The sequence below is a fragment of the Petaurus breviceps genome, unplaced genomic scaffold (genome assembly GCF_028583685.1).
Source record: "Petaurus breviceps papuanus isolate PSGF00001 unplaced genomic scaffold, PetGlider_PUasm1.0 188, whole genome shotgun sequence".
NCBI lineage: Eukaryota > Metazoa > Chordata > Mammalia > Diprotodontia > Petauridae > Petaurus > Petaurus breviceps.
Window position 1 is genome coordinate 26128425 of NW_027185804.1, and position 18672 is coordinate 26147096.

An 18672-nucleotide genomic window follows, 5' to 3' on the forward strand; every position below is an offset into this window, starting at 1 on the left:
ATGGCCCCTGTTGGAGAAGCTCAAGTCCAGATTGTATGTCGGTGGGCAGCAGAGTGAGGGAGGAGAGAGAGAGCTAGATTTGGAGTAAGGGAAACTTGGATTCAGATCTGCTTCTCACACTTAATACCTGTGTATCCCTGGGTAAATCATTTAGCCTGTTTGCCTCAGTTTCCTCTCCTATAAAATGTGGATAATAATAGCACCTACCCCATAGGGTGGTAAAGAGATGGCATATAAAATGTTTCAAAGATCTCAAAGCTCTATATAAATGTGAGCTACTTAAGCAGGCTTAGGGACCTGATCTGTGATTTCATTTGTACCAAGAACTCCCGGGTGAAAAAACTCCCTTGCACTGGTAAAGGTCAGTGCCTTATATGCACATTATAGCTCAGAGAAGTGTCGGACACACTGGCAAGCCAGATCAAAATGTAATTGGGAAAGATTTAACAAAATGAAGATGCGTGGGCGCACACACACACACACACACACATAAATAATAGGACATAGATAACATTGCCATGTGGTTTTCTAAGTCAGAATGTGGCAGCAGGGATCCTTATGGATGGTTTAATGGCCATTGTTTGAATTTAACTTTGACTGACCAAAAGCCCTTGGGAGGTTAAGTAATTTGTCCAGGGTCACACAGCTAGTCTGAGTCGGAGGCAGGAGTTAAATCCATATCTTCCTGACTCCAAGGCCATGTTTCCGTCCACTGTGTCCCTCTGTCTCTTAATTAATAATGGTGGTGATGGTGATGACAAATCCAGTCCTGGTGGACTTGTGCTTTTTAGGAAGGCCTTGTCTCCAGAAGGTCAGTGTTTTTTCTTCCATCAGGGAGGAGGGGACATAAGGGGAAAGCTGCCAGATCCCGGGGCTCCAGGCCAAGGGGGAATGTGTCAGAGACATTGGGTGTCCGACTTTTCAACTCTCACATATCCCGAGAGCCATAAACCGCAGTCGGGCGTTGTCCCTTAACCGCCTCTTTCAGCCTCTTTTCCACTTGTGTTTTCTCCTGTTTTGTCCTCATAAATCAGTGATCTGCAAGGGGATTGTTGACTGGGAAAGAGAAAACTCAGCACTCAGCAGGCAGGGACTTTGGGAAGCGTAGGCTGGCAGCTGTTAGCTTGACTTTGGTTCCATTTAATTCACCAAACATATTTATTAGGTACCCAATGTACGTAAAGCATTATGCCAGGACCTAAGATACAAAGACAAGGCAGCTGTAGCCTTCCTGGAGTTTACATTTCCACTGAGGGCACCCGTTCTCCGAGGAGATGCCAGATACAGCCGCTCTGTGAAGTTCTCTGAGAAGATGCGTTACTGTTATCAGTCAGTCAACAAACATTTACCCAAGTGCTTGTTGTAGTTTAGGTACCATGGCCATACCAAGACACAATGATGGCCCCTGCTCCCAAGAAGTTTACATTCTAGGGGGGCAAGACATATATACATACACACGAGGTTATTGTTAGCCTTTTCCTCGACACAGATTGCTGTAACTTTGGAGAAGAGTGAGCCAAGCAAGAAGGAGGTCAGTGTCCCAAGCTGTCCTGGCCACGTTCCTTCCTGGCTTCTCTCTGTGTTCTCTGCCCCAGTTCCACCAGGTTTTTTCAGCCCTTCTTTCTCCCCTTAGAAGACCTCTCTGCTGAGATGACTGCTGCCATCTCTCCATTTGGCCACTAGGAGCACGGGGTCTTTTATAACCTCCATGGGGAAAGGATTCATGAAAGTGTCATTTTCCCCATTTAGAAAATTGAAAATACAAGTAAAGATGCTTGCCCAGGACTTGACTGAACTCAAATTTTCTAACTCCCAAATTGTGTTGTCTAAACTCCACTTCCTTTTCCTCTGGGAAAGTTGGGGGTGAATTCCCTTTTCCCCTATAGTTCTACCAAGGCAAGTCTGGGATTTTTCAAAATGAACTTTTACTAGGAAAAAAGAACAAATGTTAAAAATACCTAAGTGGGCCAATTTCCAGAGTCCAGTGAAGCTTCTTGTCTTCACTGAAACAGCCTCATGTGCCCGCTTTGGTCTGTACAGTTCCTCACTGGAAAGGACTCCAGTGGCTGCCTAGTCCAGAGTCTGGCTGACTTATGGGACCTTCCAGCCAGAAGGACGTCCAGCCCTTGTTTGAGCACCTTCGGTAAAGGGGCATCTTGCTACTTCCCAAGACAGCCTCCAATCTTGGACAGCTCGAGTCTGGTGAATGTTAAATGTGCCACTTGATGACTTCTCTCTGCTGCTTCTCGTCCTGCCCTCTTGGGCCAGGCAGAAGCCGCCTAATCCCTCTTAAGTGGGATGCTAAACATTCCCATTCGTTCCCTTAATTACTCCTTATGTGGCACGAACCTAAGGCCCTTCACCATCTTGGACACCCAACTGACTCTGACCCATTCTCTAGCTTGTCAGCATCCGTCTTCAAGAATCGGTTAGTCAGCGTTTATCAGGTACCAGCTGTGTGCTTACCCTTGGGGTTGCAAAGAAAGACAAAAGACAGTCCCTGCCCTCAAGGAGCTCCCAGTCTAGTGGGGAGACAGCATGCAAAGCACCAGGTACAAACAATATGGAATAAATTGGAGGTGATCAGTAGAGGCAGATCTTAGAGCAAAGGGGGATAAGGACAGGCTTCTAGGAGAAGGTGGGATTCTGGCTGGGGCTTGAAGGAAGTCGGGTGGCAGAGATGAGGGAGAGCATTTTGGGCAGGGGGGATGGCCAGGGAAAATGCCCAGAGTTGGGAAATAGAGCTGCTTTTTCGAGGCACAGCCAGGAGGCCAGTATCACTGGATCGCAGGGAATATGGAAGATGTAAGGTAGAAGACTGGAAATGTGTGTGTGTTTTCAGGGGAGGGGGCACAGATTATGAAGGGTTTTGAATGCCAGAAAGTCTTCTATTTCATCCTGGAGTGATAGGGAGCCACTGGAGTTTATTGAGGAGGGCCTGGCATGGTCAGACAGCTCTGAATGTGGTCTGACCACAGAGACGGCAAGGGACAGTCATCTCCCTAGCTGTGAGGATCAAGGAAGGCTTTTAGCCTCCATCCCCCTTGATTGTTTGCTTCCCCTCAGCCCTGTCTGGGTTGGGCACTGAGAGAGATTTAGGTTGGTACCACTTCCAGTAATGGCAGGCATCTCAATCCTTTTCAGAGCCTGCTTCATAGTTCCCTCCAAAGAGTGACCTCCATCACGGTCCCCAAAGGCCCATTGAGCCCCAGCCTGTGATGCCTTGCTGTTCTGAAGCCCTGCCCTGGGCTCTTTGATGAGAAAGACACCCTTCTGTCTGGTCCCTATGATTTCCTCCTGGGCCCCGAGCCATCCTGTGCTGACTGTACAAATTCTGCCTTTGGGGCCCTCTCCGACTCTTATCCCCTGGAAATCTGCCCCTGCCCTTTTCTAAGGCAGAGTCACTGGGCATTTATTCAGGAAGGCTGCCTTTAATTGTCAGGCTTAACAGTTTCATGTCATAATAACAGTCACTTGCACTTGTCTACAGCTTCAAGGTTTGTAAGGCATTCTACATACACGACCTCACAACAGCCCTGGGTCCCGTCTTACGGATGAGGAGACTGAGGACAAGGGAAGACTGGCTCACAGAGCTAGGAAACACCGGTGGGCAGGATTCAGCTGAGGTCTTCCTGACTCCAGGACTAGCATTCTTTCCACATTTTGTTGGCTTAATGCGGTACTTGGAGTCACAGCGTATAAAAAGACTGGGATTGGAATCCAGCCTCTGATGCATGCCTGCTGTGTGTTCCTGGGCAGCCACAGACCTCTCTGAGCTTTGTTTTCCTCATCTGTAAAATGGGGGAGAGGGCAGCACCTTCCAGGTTGTCCTAAGGAGCAGATGAGAGAATCAATGTAAAGTGCTCAGTTTACCTTACAGTACAATGTCAGTGTGACTGCCGCTGTTACTGTTCAGGGCTCTGTTGGGCCTGCAGCCTCACTGGCAGGTGCCGCCCTCCCATTCTGCTTGACATCTCTGTTCTCTGCACTAGAAACTCATTAGGATCATCACATCCTAGATTTAGAGCTTGAAAGGGCTGAGGTGACAGTTGAGGAAACCAAGGTTGAGTTGCCTCCTGTCCCAAAGACAGTAAGATTTGAATCCAGTCCTCTGCCTTCTTATCCAGTGCCCAGGTTCAAATCCTTCTTGTGTCACCTCCTTCCTGTGTGACAGGGATGAGTAGAATTACCTGGGCCTCAGTTTCCTCATCGGTCTTTGACCTGGATGGTCTCCAAGGTCCCCTGACTCTACTATACAACCCTGTTTTCCTGGCTTGAAGTTCTTGGTTCCGGCTGGGGCCACCCACTAAGCTCCTACCTCCAGTATTTGGCTCATTTGCCAGAGGGGAGTGAGGAGTACTGAGCCTGGTGACTGATCAGGCCCACATGGCTGGCTCTGCTTTCTTTACCAAGCTCTCTTTAACAGCCCATAACTTAGGTCTCTCCTCCTGCCCAATCCCCTCCACCCCTCATTCCCCCATAGACTTGGATGATCTTTTCCCTAGAGCTTGGATAGAAAAATACTTTCAACACTCATCAGCAGTAGACAGAATTTCCTCTAAGAATGACAGGATTATAGGCCCTGAGCTGGGCGGGAACCCAGATACCCTTGAGGCCAGCTCCCTCATTTTACAGATATGTAAACTGAGGCCCAGGAAGGTGGCATTCCCAAGGCTCCATAGGTGGTTGGGATTTGAACCCAGTGTCTCACGCTGCTTCAAGGACAGATGGGGCAGGGTTGTGGTCCCCTCTGATATGTATCTGCAGCTGTCTGAGGCTGGGCTATGGAGCTTCATCCTTTATGCTTGTCTTAGCTGCCTTCTTCCCTCCTCAGCCCAGATCCTGTGTTCTGCACGTAAGCCATGCCTGGCAGTCCCCTGCTCCTTCTCCTTCTGTGACTTGTGGGAACATGTCTGCAGGAGTGAATGGGGTGACAGCTGAAACCTGAGCTCCTTAACAGGAGGAGCTGATAGGACGGGCCACTGAAATGTAGGGGGGCGTGAAGCCCTCCTCATCCAGGGATCTCCCCAGGTTGGAGAAATGGTTACTCTTGTTTTAAGAGGCTGAGAAAGGGGCTGGGGATGGCATCGTCAGTGAACACAGAGTAGAAATCCTGGCGATCTCACTCCTCTGACCTCACTTTGCTCACGTGAAAAAATGTGGGGAGGGGAGAAGCAGGTTCGAGGGTTTCTGAGGGCCCTTCTGGCTCTAGCTCTCTGATCCTGTGATAAGAGAAGGATGCCATTTTCCTCCTTGACTTTAAACCCCACCTGTCTTCCCTCCTCCTTAGGGTCCTTTCATCTGGCTGGTTTCTGTTGGCGGAGGGGGAGTCTGTTACAGTCTCCTTTCTGAGGAGCAGATAATTGAAACCATAAAGATGCTGCAGCATCTAGGTGTATTGCCAAGCCCCCAGGCGTCCTTGCGGGCTACCTCAGCCCCCATTTCTGTTCTCCTTACCACTGTTTGGAAAGCCCTCTGGCTTATGGAAAGTGCCTTGAGTCAGGAGAGAGCCTGGGTTTAAGGCCCATGAGCTGGGAGAGCTCACACACACACACACACACACACACACACACACACAGTGGCCTCCATTTCACTGACTCATAGATTTAGAGTGGGTTGGGGGGAGCCACAAGGGTCCTCTAGTCCTACCCCTTCATTTTATAGGAGAGGAAACCGAGGCCCAGAAACAGATGGCCGCCAAAGTCAAAGAAGGGAGAGCTTGTCCCTCCTACCCCAGGATATGACCTGCTCCAGCCTGGACCAAGCAGTGCCCCTGCTTATCTCCCAGCCCCAGGTTGTCCATCCCGTGGGCAGCTGATACTAGCATGGATGTGTAAAGTGCTTACAAGTTGCCAAGGGCCACACCAATGTACAAGTGTTTATTTGTTTTCTCCTAGGCGGCTGCTGAAGAGTGAACTTGGATCCTTCATTACAGACTATTTTCAGGTAAAATGGCATATATAGAGATACATTGGGAGGTGTGTGTTTGTGCTTGTGTGTGAGAGATCAGCCCTATAAATGTATGTATATTTATACACGGTGTCTTTCTCTTTGCATGCTCACATACATGCCTCTGTGGTTATTGGTCCAACAGATATTTATAAGCACCTACTATGTGTGGGGCATTTACAAGCACAGACTCAGTGGTAGGGGCTATAAGGAATGGAAAGATGAATAGGAAACAGTCAGACACCCACCACTGTTTCTCCAGGAGTCCACTTCACTTGTCAGCCTCAGTTTCCTCACCTGTAAAATGGAAGGGATTTAACCAGACAAGCTCTGTGCTTCCTTCCAGATTTAATGATCGGCTTTTAGTGATTGTGACACACTGAGCACGAGCTTTTTAGGATCCTAGAACTCAGAGGGACCAGAGAGGTCATGCCTCATTCCACAGCTGGGGAAACTGAGTCCCAGAGAGGACAGACTTGTCTAGCATCCCACAGGCGGTAAGAGGTGGCTCTAGAGAGTGACCCCAGGCCCTCTATTACATTTCCCATCATGTGACACTGTTGTATGAATAGCTGTGACCCCGCAGACCAGCTGAGCTTAGTGCAAAGGGACTCGTCAGCAGTGGTTGGCGCCTGAGCAAGGACTTGCCTTGGCCATGTAACAACTTGGGAAACCTTTGATGAAGGTGTTTGTCCACAGGCCCTTTGTCTTCCTTGCCTGGGTGTGTGATCTCACCTCTGTGTGGGCACACTTGCTACCAGTACAAGTCACAATCTTTGCCACAGCTTACAGGGTGGTTTGCTGAGGCATCAAGGCCTTGCCAACTCTCAGATCCAGCGCACCAGGGTTGTATGGCTAGGCAGCTAGCTGGTAAGTGCACAGAGTGGCAGACATGGTGTTAGGAAGACCTGAATTCAAATACTGCCTCAGACACGGAGTAGCTGGGTGACCCCAGGCAAGTCAGTTAAGCTCTGTAGTGGTGATGGCTAATTCCTCTACTTTGTTTAATGTAGGCATAGTCATAAGTGTCTTAGCTGCCTCATCTGTAAAATGGGGATAACATTAGCTCCCTCCTAAGGTTGTGGATCAAGTGAGTTACGATGTGGATATGGAAGGTACTTTTCAAACCTTCAAGCACTATGTAAATGTTAGCTATTAGGGTTATTATTCCAACGTCTTCCTTTCTTCCTCCTCAAGTGATTAAAAAAAAAAACTTGCAGACATGTTTTGTGTGACTGTACATGTATGACCCATGTCAAATTGCTAGCCTTCTCAACAAGGGGGGAAGAGAAGATGGGAGAGAATTTGGAACTCAAAGTTTTAAGAAACAAATGTTAAAGTTTATTTTTACATGTAATTGGGGGAAAACAAAATATTTAATTAAAAAAAAATAATCCCACAGACAAGTTTGATTAGTTTGGCTGAACTCCTTTTTTTTTTTTCTCACCCTACTTTTTATTCTTTGCGATGAGGGGAAAATAGTATAAGGATGTGGCCAGAATTGTAGAGGATGTAAAAACAAAAAAATAGTTATAAAAGTCACTTATTTCTTTAAAAAGGGCATGTTCTGTTGATAGGTTGGGTTCTGTTCTCTTCCATGAAGGAGACTACCATCTTGGGTTTTTATTTTAATTTTAGCTATTTTGGTGATTCAGATGGGGCTTGTAAGGGTATTTTCCTATTCTTTGCTAAATATAGGAGCAGTGTGGAATGGCTTGGATTGCTGTGAATTTGAAGCCAGCAGGCCCTGATCTCAGTTCCCAAGTCTGCTATTTTAGTATAAGTGTGACAGGGCAAGTCAGTTTCCTCCTTTGTGAAATAGGGGTATTGGTCTAGATTGGCTGCTGGCCTTTGAAGTTCCCTTTCCTTCTAAATTTGTGGTCCTTTGATCTGCACCTTCATCACTGTGGACGTTCCCTCCAGTGGTACAAATCCCAACCCACTGATGCCCCTCTGCCTCTATGCCTCTCTTCTCCTTGCCCTCTCCTCAGGCCCCTCTGGCAGTCCCCTACATGCAAAGGCCTTCCTTAAGAAGACAATGTGTGTTAAAGGCCTTGAGAGTTTCTAGCATAGAAAAGGCAGCTTGGGATTTTTTTTCCTCCATTTTCAAAGTATAACTAAAAGGTGGGCTTGCTTTGAAAGACCCCTGGATATCGTCACGTTCGTCCTTCCTGGCCCTCTTTGAAAAAGGGATTGCTGCTGTTTCAAGGGACGAGCCGTGATCCCACAGAAAGGGAGAATTTAGTCAGGCTTTGGTGCCTCTGGCCTGCTTGAAAGAAAGCTCTGTCCACATTGCAGCAAAACACTAAGATTAACAGAGATAATTAGTCAGCAGCTGAATCATTTCGACTGCCCTTGACTCATAGGCCGTGCTCTAGGGCTCTCGCTCTCTCCTCTCCCGCTGTCTCTGCGATGTGGTTCCAAATCAAACCACAGAAAAGTGTTTTGTTTTGTTTTCAATCAGTCCCAAAGAAGCTTGCAAACCCCTATCCCCCCCACCTGAGTCCTAATTGACATTTAACATAAAATGGAATTGATATGTGTTCTTGAACCAGTCTGCTTACTCTTTTCTTCCTTTGCCCTTGCCAAAATTTCACCTCCCTATATGCCTTTACACGGTATGTCCTCTGTTCCTGGGATGCTCTCCCTTCTCACCTTCATCCCTTTGGATCCCTACCTTCCTTCAAAACTCAGGTCAGGCACCATCGCCTGCAGGAGGCCTGTCTTGATCCCTTCTTCTCCAGGTCCCCACCTCACCCTGACCCCCAGTACTCTCTATCTACTCTGTAAGTATTTTTATTTGCTAGTTGGTGTATATGTATATGTTGTCTGTCCATTGCCTGCCCCCAGCTTCGTAGAAGCTTTGTGTGGGCAGGAATTGCTTTGTATTCCCCATGTCTAAAATAGTGGGTGGAATGTAGTACACTTTTCTTAAGTACTTGTTGAATAAGGTAAATGAGTTTAACTATCCATTTTTTAAATATTGGCAAGCATTTATAAAAAGCCCACTGTGTGCTGGGCACTTTGCTAGATTCAGGGAGGAAGAGACAAGTACAAAGAATGAAACAACCCCTGCTTGCAAGAAGCTGACATTCTAATAGGAGGGAAACTCCCCGCCTCTGAAACCATGCCGCTTCCTGAGTCACTCACAGAGGGTGGCATGCAGAAAGTTTTCAAAAATAACCAGATGGTGTGATTTATTTTTTGTATCAACAGCATGCAATAAAACATTAACCACAGCTCAGAGAGAAAAATGGAGCTCTCCTTCCCACTGGCTGCTGGGTTTCATGTCTTGTGTTTGTGTAGGGGACCGGCCGAGGAGGTAGGGCTAAAAATGGGGCCGTTTCTGTGCTTTTTGCAGGGGGAGGGGCCACTGCCCAAACCATCCATCCCACCTTCAGTCTTGGTTGAAGACAGAGCGAGGTCTGAGGAGAAATAAAATGGAGCAGGATTGAACATTCTTTAGTTGATTTCTAAACTGTTCTAATGGGAACCATCCAGCTACCTTTATAGCGTAGCTTTCTGTAGCTCAGCGTTAGTGGCAACATTGGGATTTGAACCCCAGGCTTCTGGCTCTTAGTCTACTGGGTCTTTCCATATCATCCTGCTCTTTGTCCTTCAACAAACAGGTATTTAATCGGTCAGCCAATAAACAAGCTTTGATTAGGTTCCAGGCACTGTCTTAGGCTCAGGGGCCACAAAAAAACAGATATGAAATGGCCCTTCTTTCCAGGGAGTTTACTTTACATTGCTTTAGCAAAGATAACGCATCTGCATCGATATATAAAAAAGACACACAAGGTAGTTTGGAGTTTGGAATTGTACTCACAGCCCAGAGGGAACAGGGAGACAGCATGTGAGCTGAGCTTTGAAGGATGCTAACTTATTATGATGGACGAAGGAGGATAGGGAAGCGGAGGTCAGATGGCATGTGAAGGAACAGTTTTGGCTAGACTGTGGAAACAGTTATGGGTAATAAACCCAGAAAGGTAGATTGGGGCCAGGTAGCAGAGGGCTTTAGCAGCCAAACAGAGCAGTTTGGATTTGATCCTGGAGGTAAAAGGCACTGGGGTTAGCAGCACTGAAAATGAAATTGTACAGAGCCCCATGATAGATTCCTAGGTGAGATTGGGCCTCTTCATACAAGGCTCTGAATCCATTCCATCATAAAGAAAGATGAGAATGAGCCCCTCCAGGTCCCAGATTCTACAGAATCTCTCCAGGTGGAGAAAGGTCAGTAGCTGATGATGAGGTTTAAACCATCCAAGCAGATACAGGAGCGGCTGGGGAACCTGCACGCCAGCATTGCCTCAGATGGTCAGGGAGATGGAAATTGGATATTGGAAGCACTGAGCTCATTAGTTGATAAGGACTGGCAGAAACAGGCCAAGCAGGCCTGTTCCCAAACATCCCATTCATTTCAGCCGAGAAAGCTGACTTGCCCTTGGCTCTGTTCACCCTCAGGAGCCAACTTGAAACCTGCCCAAATAGCTCAGGTTGGAAAGGGTGAATTTTAGTTTTGCCGCTTCCCGGAGCACCTCTAAAAGGTGCATCTGTGATGGATGATGAAATTGATGGGGGCAAGGGCGGTAACCATACAAGAGGTTTGATCTGTAGATAGAGAGGAGAGAGAATCTGATTTCCCAGAAAGAACTGACTGGCATATGTAGGTCTAGGCAAGCAAAAAGGGAAAAAAAAAATCCGTGACTAGGTTTTTGTGATGGAAGAGTGCTGATGACCCCGTCTGCTCTAAGTAGAATTGAGCCTGAAAAGAAAATTGAGTTTTTCCAAAGGCCCCTGGCAGAGAAGGGTAACTCTATACCCCAGCGCCAGCTACAATAATTGGGTCCTTATAATGCTTGAAACTGATAGTGTGAGCTGCTCAGTGTTTTTCCACCATTTCGATAATTGGGTACTCTGATGGTAAGAGAAATGGAGACTGATGAGCAAATACTCTCCAACCTTTTCCATCTGTTCTCAGCTGTGTATTTATTAGACATTTGAGGTTTTATTCTGCTTGGGTTTTTTTTTCTGACCACTGAAAGTTAAAATGCTTTTCCATGGAACAGAATTTTTGCATCATTCTCAAATTTAGTCTCAAGTCAATGACTTAGACGCTTCTTTGGAAGAAGGGAAATTCATTGAACTGAAATTCATGGATCATCTGCTAGCACTATTTTTTTTTCCATTTCCTGTTCACATCTGAAAGAATCCCAGCAAGATAATTGTCCTCCCACCTCATCATCATCATCAGAAACAAAAACCGAGTGGTTGCTTTCACAGTTAAAGACAATCATACTAAGAGTCTATCCCCTTGGAGTCTACAATCTGAAAAAAGCCAGAAGTGTTTTGGGGAATGGGGTCAAAGCAAGAGAGAAGAAAAATATTTGGGGTATGAGGTTAAGATAGAATAAAGAGGGATTGTTTTTGTGCCGTATCTCCCAGAAAGCTATAAGCTCCTTAGGGAAAGGGTCCATTTTTTCCCTCTTACCTTTGTATTCCCCAGGGCTTAATGCCTGGGACATAGCAGGTACTTCATAAATAAATACTTGTTGATTGACCTATTGATAATAATAATAGTTTACATGTATGTAGTCCTTATGTGCTTTACAATTCTTACCTTTCTTGATCTTCAAGACAACTCTGGGAGGCTATTATCCCCATTTTACAAATGAAGAAACTGAGTGCCTCAATTATCACTCAGGCACAGTAAATGTCTGAGGCTGGATTTGAACTCAGGTCTTTTTGACTCCAGGCACAGGGCTCTATCTACTGCACCACCTGTCTTCAGTGTGCAGTGCTGTGGAGAGGTCCATGAGGGAGAGGGTGCAATAGTCCAGTATGAGCCAAGCCAACAAGGAATTGTTCAAAAGGCATTGTGCTGAGTGCTAGAACTACAAAGACAAAAACAACCAGAAACCAGTGTCTGCCCTCAATGAGCTTACATTCTACTGGGGAGATACAACATATAAACAGAAAGTTGTGTGTGTTCGTGTGTGTGTGTGTGTGTGTGTGTGTAGGTGTTTATATTTTTAAAAATGTACAGAGGAAAGAAAGAGCCCTAACAATTCCAGGGTTTGGAAACTCTTATTGTGTGCCAGCTGTCTGGTGAAGCCTATCACCCCTTCTCAGAATGGTTTTAAATGAATAAATAAAATATACAGGATTACAGAGGAAATCACTCACACATAAACAGCTATCAAAAGTATTTAGTAAAAATAAGTTCACAGACCTAAGGTGAAGAACCCCTGCACTGGGGTGATCCCTAAAGATATTCCTGTAGGAGATAGCATATGACCTGAGCCTTGAAGGAAGACAGGGCCTTTGGATCTATTCCAGGAATGGTAAATAGCTTATGCAAAGGCCCAGAGGCCGGAGATGGAATGTTGAGTTCAGGGACCTGCACGTAATCCAATTTGTCTGGAAAGAAGAATAGGGGAGGAATATGCAATAAACCTGAGAAGACCATCTGGAGCCAGACAGTAAAAGCAGGAAACGATGGGGCCCTGGACTGGAGCACAGGCCAAAAGAAGCAGAGAATCTCAGTGTCAAAGGGTAATTCTGTCCCACCCTTCATTTTACAACTTAGGACATGTCTGAGGTGGGTTTCATCATTGAGCCCTCTCTTTGGTGAGCCCTTAAATGCTAAGAAGCCCAAGAGGAAACACCAAAGAATCTTGTAGCCTTGGTGTTGGAAAGGGCCTTATGGTTTGTTAAGGTCTGTCCAACCCCTCATTTGACAAATGAGGAAACAGATCCAGGCAAGTCAAGTGATTTGCCCAAGGTCACGGGTAGCTCTTGCCAGAAGCTCACTGATCCTGTCCCCTGATTTCAAAGATGGGGGAACTGAGGCCTAGAGAGGTGATGTGATTAGAACCCAGGTCTTCTTACTGTAAGCCTGGTGCCCTTTTTAATTCACCATATAGGCCTTCTGACTCCAAATGCAGTGTTTGTTTCCATGATGGAATGAGGCATTCTTTCTATGCCCTGAGATGACTGAGCTCCCTGCACACACATTGTCTTTGAACAATCTCCTTTGCTGAATGGACACCACAGGAAGCAGCCCTGCCTACCGTGGGGTTGCAAGCCGTGCTTCTGCCAAGTGCTGGCTGCTCTGGAACAAGTTACTTCTCCTTTCTTGGACTCAGTTTCCCCATCTTTAAAATGGGGAGGTTGAATCTGAGGTCTCTTCTTCTAAAAGCCTACAAGTGTATACTTTTGAACATTTCCAGAAATATCCAGTAGCCATTACATTACCAGTGTGTACTGTCTGGAAACAACTCACATGTCTATAGCGATTTTTGGTTTACAGAGTCCTTTTGGCCAGTTCCTTGGCATGCATTTGTTAAGTGTCTACTGTATACCAGTCAGTGAGGATATAGAGATGAAGCCTCTGGGAAGACTAAGGATATGTGTGGGAGGCTGTGATAAGTTAATAGGTAATGTTTGCTCAGAACAGCTCTGTGATGGGACTAGTATGGACATTCATATCTTCATCTTGTGGATGAGGTCAGACGTTAAGGGACTTGGGTAACATCACATAAAAAATGGCAGAATCGGAATACAGATCCAGGCCTCTCAATACCCAAGTCCAGCCTTCTTTCCAGTACTCTGCGAAAAGATCCAACAGTCCTTGAGGAGTTCACAGTCTAGCAGGAGAGATTTCCCCTTCTCTTCCAGCCACAAGGTAGCTCAGAGGCCATGCCATCCACACCCCTAATTTGAACTCGGTCTTCAGAATCCAGAACCAGTGTTTATCTCCTTGTACCTTGTAACTTCTCGATTGGTCTTCTTTTTTTCCTGGAGGTGGCTCTTCTGTCCTTGCCCCTCCCCGGGATGGCAATACCCCTTAGAAGGCCAAGGCCCTTGTGGTCAGGGGGCATGTTCTCTCTGGCATTGTCACTTCCCCTCCCCTGCTTTTCCAGAGCACTCCCTCTTGCCTGTGGCATTGTTAGTGAGTGAAATCTGGGTCTCTGCTGCCCACTTAATGAGTGATGTCTGGGATGGTTTGGATTACTTTTCCCCAGACAGTCTCATTTACGATTTTCCAAGCTAGCTACGCCTCATTTTTCTGTTTGCAGCCCATATTTCTATCTGGAATAGAATAAACAAACATGACAGCTGTCCCCTGCTTCCTGACTCAGGCCCTTCTGCAAACTTCATTAAAGAGTGACTTGTGTTCTCTTCTGATACATTCCTGGGGGGCCCTCGGTAAGTCGAGCTCTGGCATCCAGGCTCTGGCTTCCCCTTCTCTCTCTGCTTCTGGCCCTGTCTTTAGGCCTTTCCACTGGTGGTATGGTAGGAGAAGCAGGGCCCTTTTGTCAAACTGTGTCCTCATCACCTATCCATCGCCAAGCATTTTGTTCCAAGCACTGTGCTATGTGCTGGGGTTACAGAGACAAAGGGTGAAGCAATCACTGCTTGGAACGTGCTTACATTCTAACCGCACACTTACTATCTCCCTACTGTTTGTCTGGGACTCATCTAGGCTCACAGGGATGTAGTGGAATATAAAACAAGGGGGCAGCTAGTGAATAGAGCACCGGTCCTGGAGTCAGGAGGACCTGAGTTCAAATTTGGCCTCAGACACTTACCACAAAAACTAGCCGTGTGACCTTGGGCAAATCACTTAACCCCAATTGCCCTCCAAGAAGAAAAAAAAAGAATATAAAACAAGGTTCCTTCTTAAGAGGCTAACGGTATGACTGGGGTAAGCAGGACAGATACAGGAAAGAGCTAACTATTAACGCTAGGCTTAGCATGTGTTAAGTATGAGAAGATACCCTAAGACTCGGGCATCTTCCTTGTACCTGAGTAACCACTGTCAAATGAAGGCAGCATTTTCCAGCTTCCTTTAGGGAGGTCTAATAAAAGGTCTGCTGAGATGTGTTGGATCTGCTCCTTATCATCTAAGAGGATGACAGGTATAGTGTTTGGACCAAGAAGAGGTCAGCTGCACTGCCCTGCCCTGCTCGGACCGCATCGGGACTTTGGTGGTGGCTTCTGGGTGTCATGGCTGAAGACAGATGCAGATAAGCTGGGGATGGTTCAGAAGAGGAGCCCTGGGATCTCTCATACTACACTGCATTTAGTTACTGTGTATACATGTATACATGTATACATGGATTCATGCCTATGCACACATCCATGCATGTTTATATCCTGTTACATACACATGTATATAGCGACATTATACAGATATGAAGGTTGAGCTCATTGAGAGTAGGGATTATTTCCTTTTTTGTATTTGCTCCCCCAGCATTTAGCACAATCTAACACAAAGTAGGCTCTTTGCTTGATGACCGATTGATTGATCAAGATTATGACATTAGAATCCATTGAGGAAACTGAAGATTTTTACCCTCAAGAAAATAAGACCCGGGAGAGGGTCTTTTTCAAGAATATGAAGGGCCGGCATGGACAGAAGATCAGATGGGTCATGTCCATCCAATCACTCACCCATTCTGGACATCTTGGAATATCTAGTCATTCAACCTGCTGCTTCCCTCTTCTCCCCCGACCTCCACTTGTGGTTTCTGCCTCCCTGAGTATATTAACTTGGTCAGCTTTAGAACTTCCTAAGCTTGAGTGACCAATGAGTGAGTGGACACTTGGCCTGACCAGCCTTGTCTGGTTGGCCTCAGACCATACTTCTCACACACACATACACACACACACATACCCATCCTACCACATGTCTTGCCACCACGTATGTCTCCTTATCACACATGTGTTTTCCATCTCTTGCCCTCAACATGGCAATCAGATCAAGGCTACCTTTGCTTCTGGAAAGGCTGTGACAACTGCCTGCCCTTTGGCCCCAGCCACCATCTTTGTGATACCCCAGACCAAAACTCTCTTCCCTGGCCACCACTCCCCTATGTGTGTGCTTTCCCCTGTAAGCTTCTTGAGGGCATAGACTATCTAACTTTAGCCTTCCTATCTTTAGGGCTCCTAGCATGGGACCTGGAACATAGTAGGCACTTAAATTCATTCATTCATTCATTGATTTATTGATTTCTCTTGGCCTCCCATGGCTTGATAGAAGGAGAAGCTTCCCAACCGTCAGAGGCATCCAGAAATGAATGGGGCTGCCTTAGGAAGACAGAAGGTCTTAAGCAAAGGCCGAGGGTCATTGGTTGGGTCTCTTGGTTGGTTCTTTTGGTATGTGTTAGACTTGAAGGCCTCTCAGGTTCCTTTGAGCTGTAAATTTATGATCTCATCATCCTCAGTAGATGATTGAAAGACTAGAATTGAACTGGATGAAAAGGAATGGAAGAGTGGTGATCTGTACAAGTGGAGTGACTTCCCATTGATGAGAACACAAATCCCTCAAATTGTCAGAAACCTCATTAAGGCTTTTCTTTTCCAATTCAGAAAAAAGCCATTTTTAGACAGCACCAGAGAACTCTAGAAGCTTCTCTGTTTGCTGATTCCACCCCCATAAAAGAAGATGTTTGTGGCCCTTAAACCTTGACTTAATTTTTTTAATGCAAATAAGTTTTCAGCACTACAAAAAGACAGGGTGTTTGCAAGTGGAAAACACCCTCTAGCCTGGGAATCTGGAGATCTGGGCTCTAGGCCTGACTCACCATTCAAACTACAAGTGTTTAATGTTCCCAGTGCCTCAGTATTTTCACCTGCAAACTGGGGAGAATTACACACCCGTGTCAAACTCAGACTCATAATAGAAGTACCCACTTTCATTTGGAAGAACTTTGAAATTTATTAAGTAGGTGCTGTCCCAGAAACTGAGTTCAGGAAATCCCAGGGTTCATAGAGTGGTTTGTAAAAAAGGCTCATGAAAATGTCTTGATATTTTGATAGAGGGTCAAGTTATTGGGGCACAGCATTACCCAGTACAGTGGAAAGAGAGTGCACATTCTGGGGTCACAGGGGCTTGATTCAAATCCTGCCTTTGATTCTTACTATAAGTCACCTGTCCACCTCTCTGGGCCCTGGTTTTCTTATCTGCAAAATGAAAACACTGTGTTTGATGAGTGCTGGATCTGGAGTTAGGAAGACTCAGCTTTGTGAGTTCTAATCTGGCCTCAGACACTTACTAGCTGTGTGACCCTGGGCAAGTCACTTGGCCCTGTTTGCCTCAGTTTCCTCATCTGTAAAATGAAGGGGGTTGGATTAAAGGGCATCTGAGGTCCATCTCCAGATCCATGGGATCTATGCAGTCTTCTCTCTGGTAGTTGCCCATCTCAGCTTGGTTCTGATCTCCTCCCCAGCCTCAGTAGTCAATAACCCTTTAGCAGCAGCTGGCCTGGTGTGGGTGAGTGCAGGTCCAAACCTGAATGTTTGTGCAGAGGGAAGTGTCAGTCTTCCAGGCTTGACCATCCTGTGTGCCATTTTATGCATTTTGGTAAGTCACTCTTCTCTCTGGGCTGGTTTCTTGTCGAATAAAATGAAGAGGGACAGGCTTAAGTGATTTGTCAAGGACCCTTCCAGCCCCAGCATTCAGTGATTTCAGCAGAGTCTCTCCTCACTTGTAGCCATCCCTATTATCAGGCTTTGTGGAGGGAGAGGATTCGGGTTTAAGTCCTAGCCTGTGACTTCCTGTAGGACCATGAGCCACACTTTATCCTCAGGGCCTCAGTTTCTACATCTATAAAATGAGGGAATGCGGGGCGGCTAGGTGGCAGTGAGTAAAGCGCCAGCCCCCCGGAGTCAGGAGGACCAGAGTTTGATTCCGGCCTGAGACACTTAACACCCACACAAAAATACTAGCCGTGTAACCTTGGGCAAGTTATTTAACCCCAATTGCCCTTCAAAAAAAAAGGCAAAAAAAAAATGAGGGAATGCATTAGATGACTACCGAGGTCCCTTCCGACTCTGACCCTGTGGTCTTCTCCTAGGTGATTGCACTGACAGTTTCTCCATTTCTCCTTCATTTTAACTGCTATCATTTCTAATAGCATTAAAAAGGCCTCATGGCTGGCCAGGAGTTAGGGGGGGCATCTACCCCCAAGACTCCCCCCAGTGGAATGGGCGAATGAGAAGAGTTTGTTCTGAAGGCCATGAAGGAGGCTGAAGCAGGTGCTATGGAATGCTTAGAGCTTGCATCGACTGCATCCGTTGGTCCTCATGTTGGCTTTTGTCCTGCCACTGGACTCTGGTGACTCTGGAAGAGTGAGCGACCCTGATGACTGTGCAATTCTGCCTCGTGAAATCCCCCTTGTGCACAAGTCAAGACGTCCCCTGCGATGTCACCGGTCCTCTTGGAAAACGAAGGACGAACAACATTTTATCCCTTTCTGGCCACACTTGACATCCTCAGTTTTACACCATGTCCGTGTCTTGTCTTCTCTCTCAGATGCAGGCATCTCAAGGGCGTGAACTTCACTGTCCTCTGTATTCTCACTCTCCATCATGCACACCTATTTAGTGTAAACTTTTAAGTGCTGTGTGAATGTGGGTTTTTTTCTTAAATGTTATCTTGCAAAGCACTGAATAGTTGTTATCAGAGCCACACAGCAACCCTTCGAGGTGGATACGCTGGGTACCATCATCTCCATTTGCAGATGAGGAATCAGCCTCAGAAGATTCCAGTGGCTTGCCCAGATCGTCCTGCCCGCTCTCCAGGCCATTACTCTGTCCACCATGTCAGCCCCTCTAGCACTGAGTTTGCTCATGTCTTGGCATTTGCGCCTCTTGAAATAGGCACATCAAGGTTTTGAATCAAAGAGAGGGGGCTGCTGGGGGAGGTGAGTCTGG

The 18672-nt window shown here is 46.5% G+C and overlaps 1 protein-coding gene across 3 annotated transcripts in view; it reads left to right on the plus strand.

The window, feature by feature from the left end:
- The window catches only part of PRR5L (proline rich 5 like), a 94423-nt gene that overhangs the window by 42776 nt on the left and 32975 nt on the right, over positions 1-18672 (plus strand). For all 3 annotated transcript variants that reach the window (XM_069091443.1, XM_069091441.1, XM_069091442.1), the window contains exon 4: positions 5898-5946. In XM_069091443.1, the coding sequence (XP_068947544.1) occupies positions 5898-5946 (49 nt within the window). The remainder of the gene's footprint in view (positions 1-5897; positions 5947-18672) is intronic.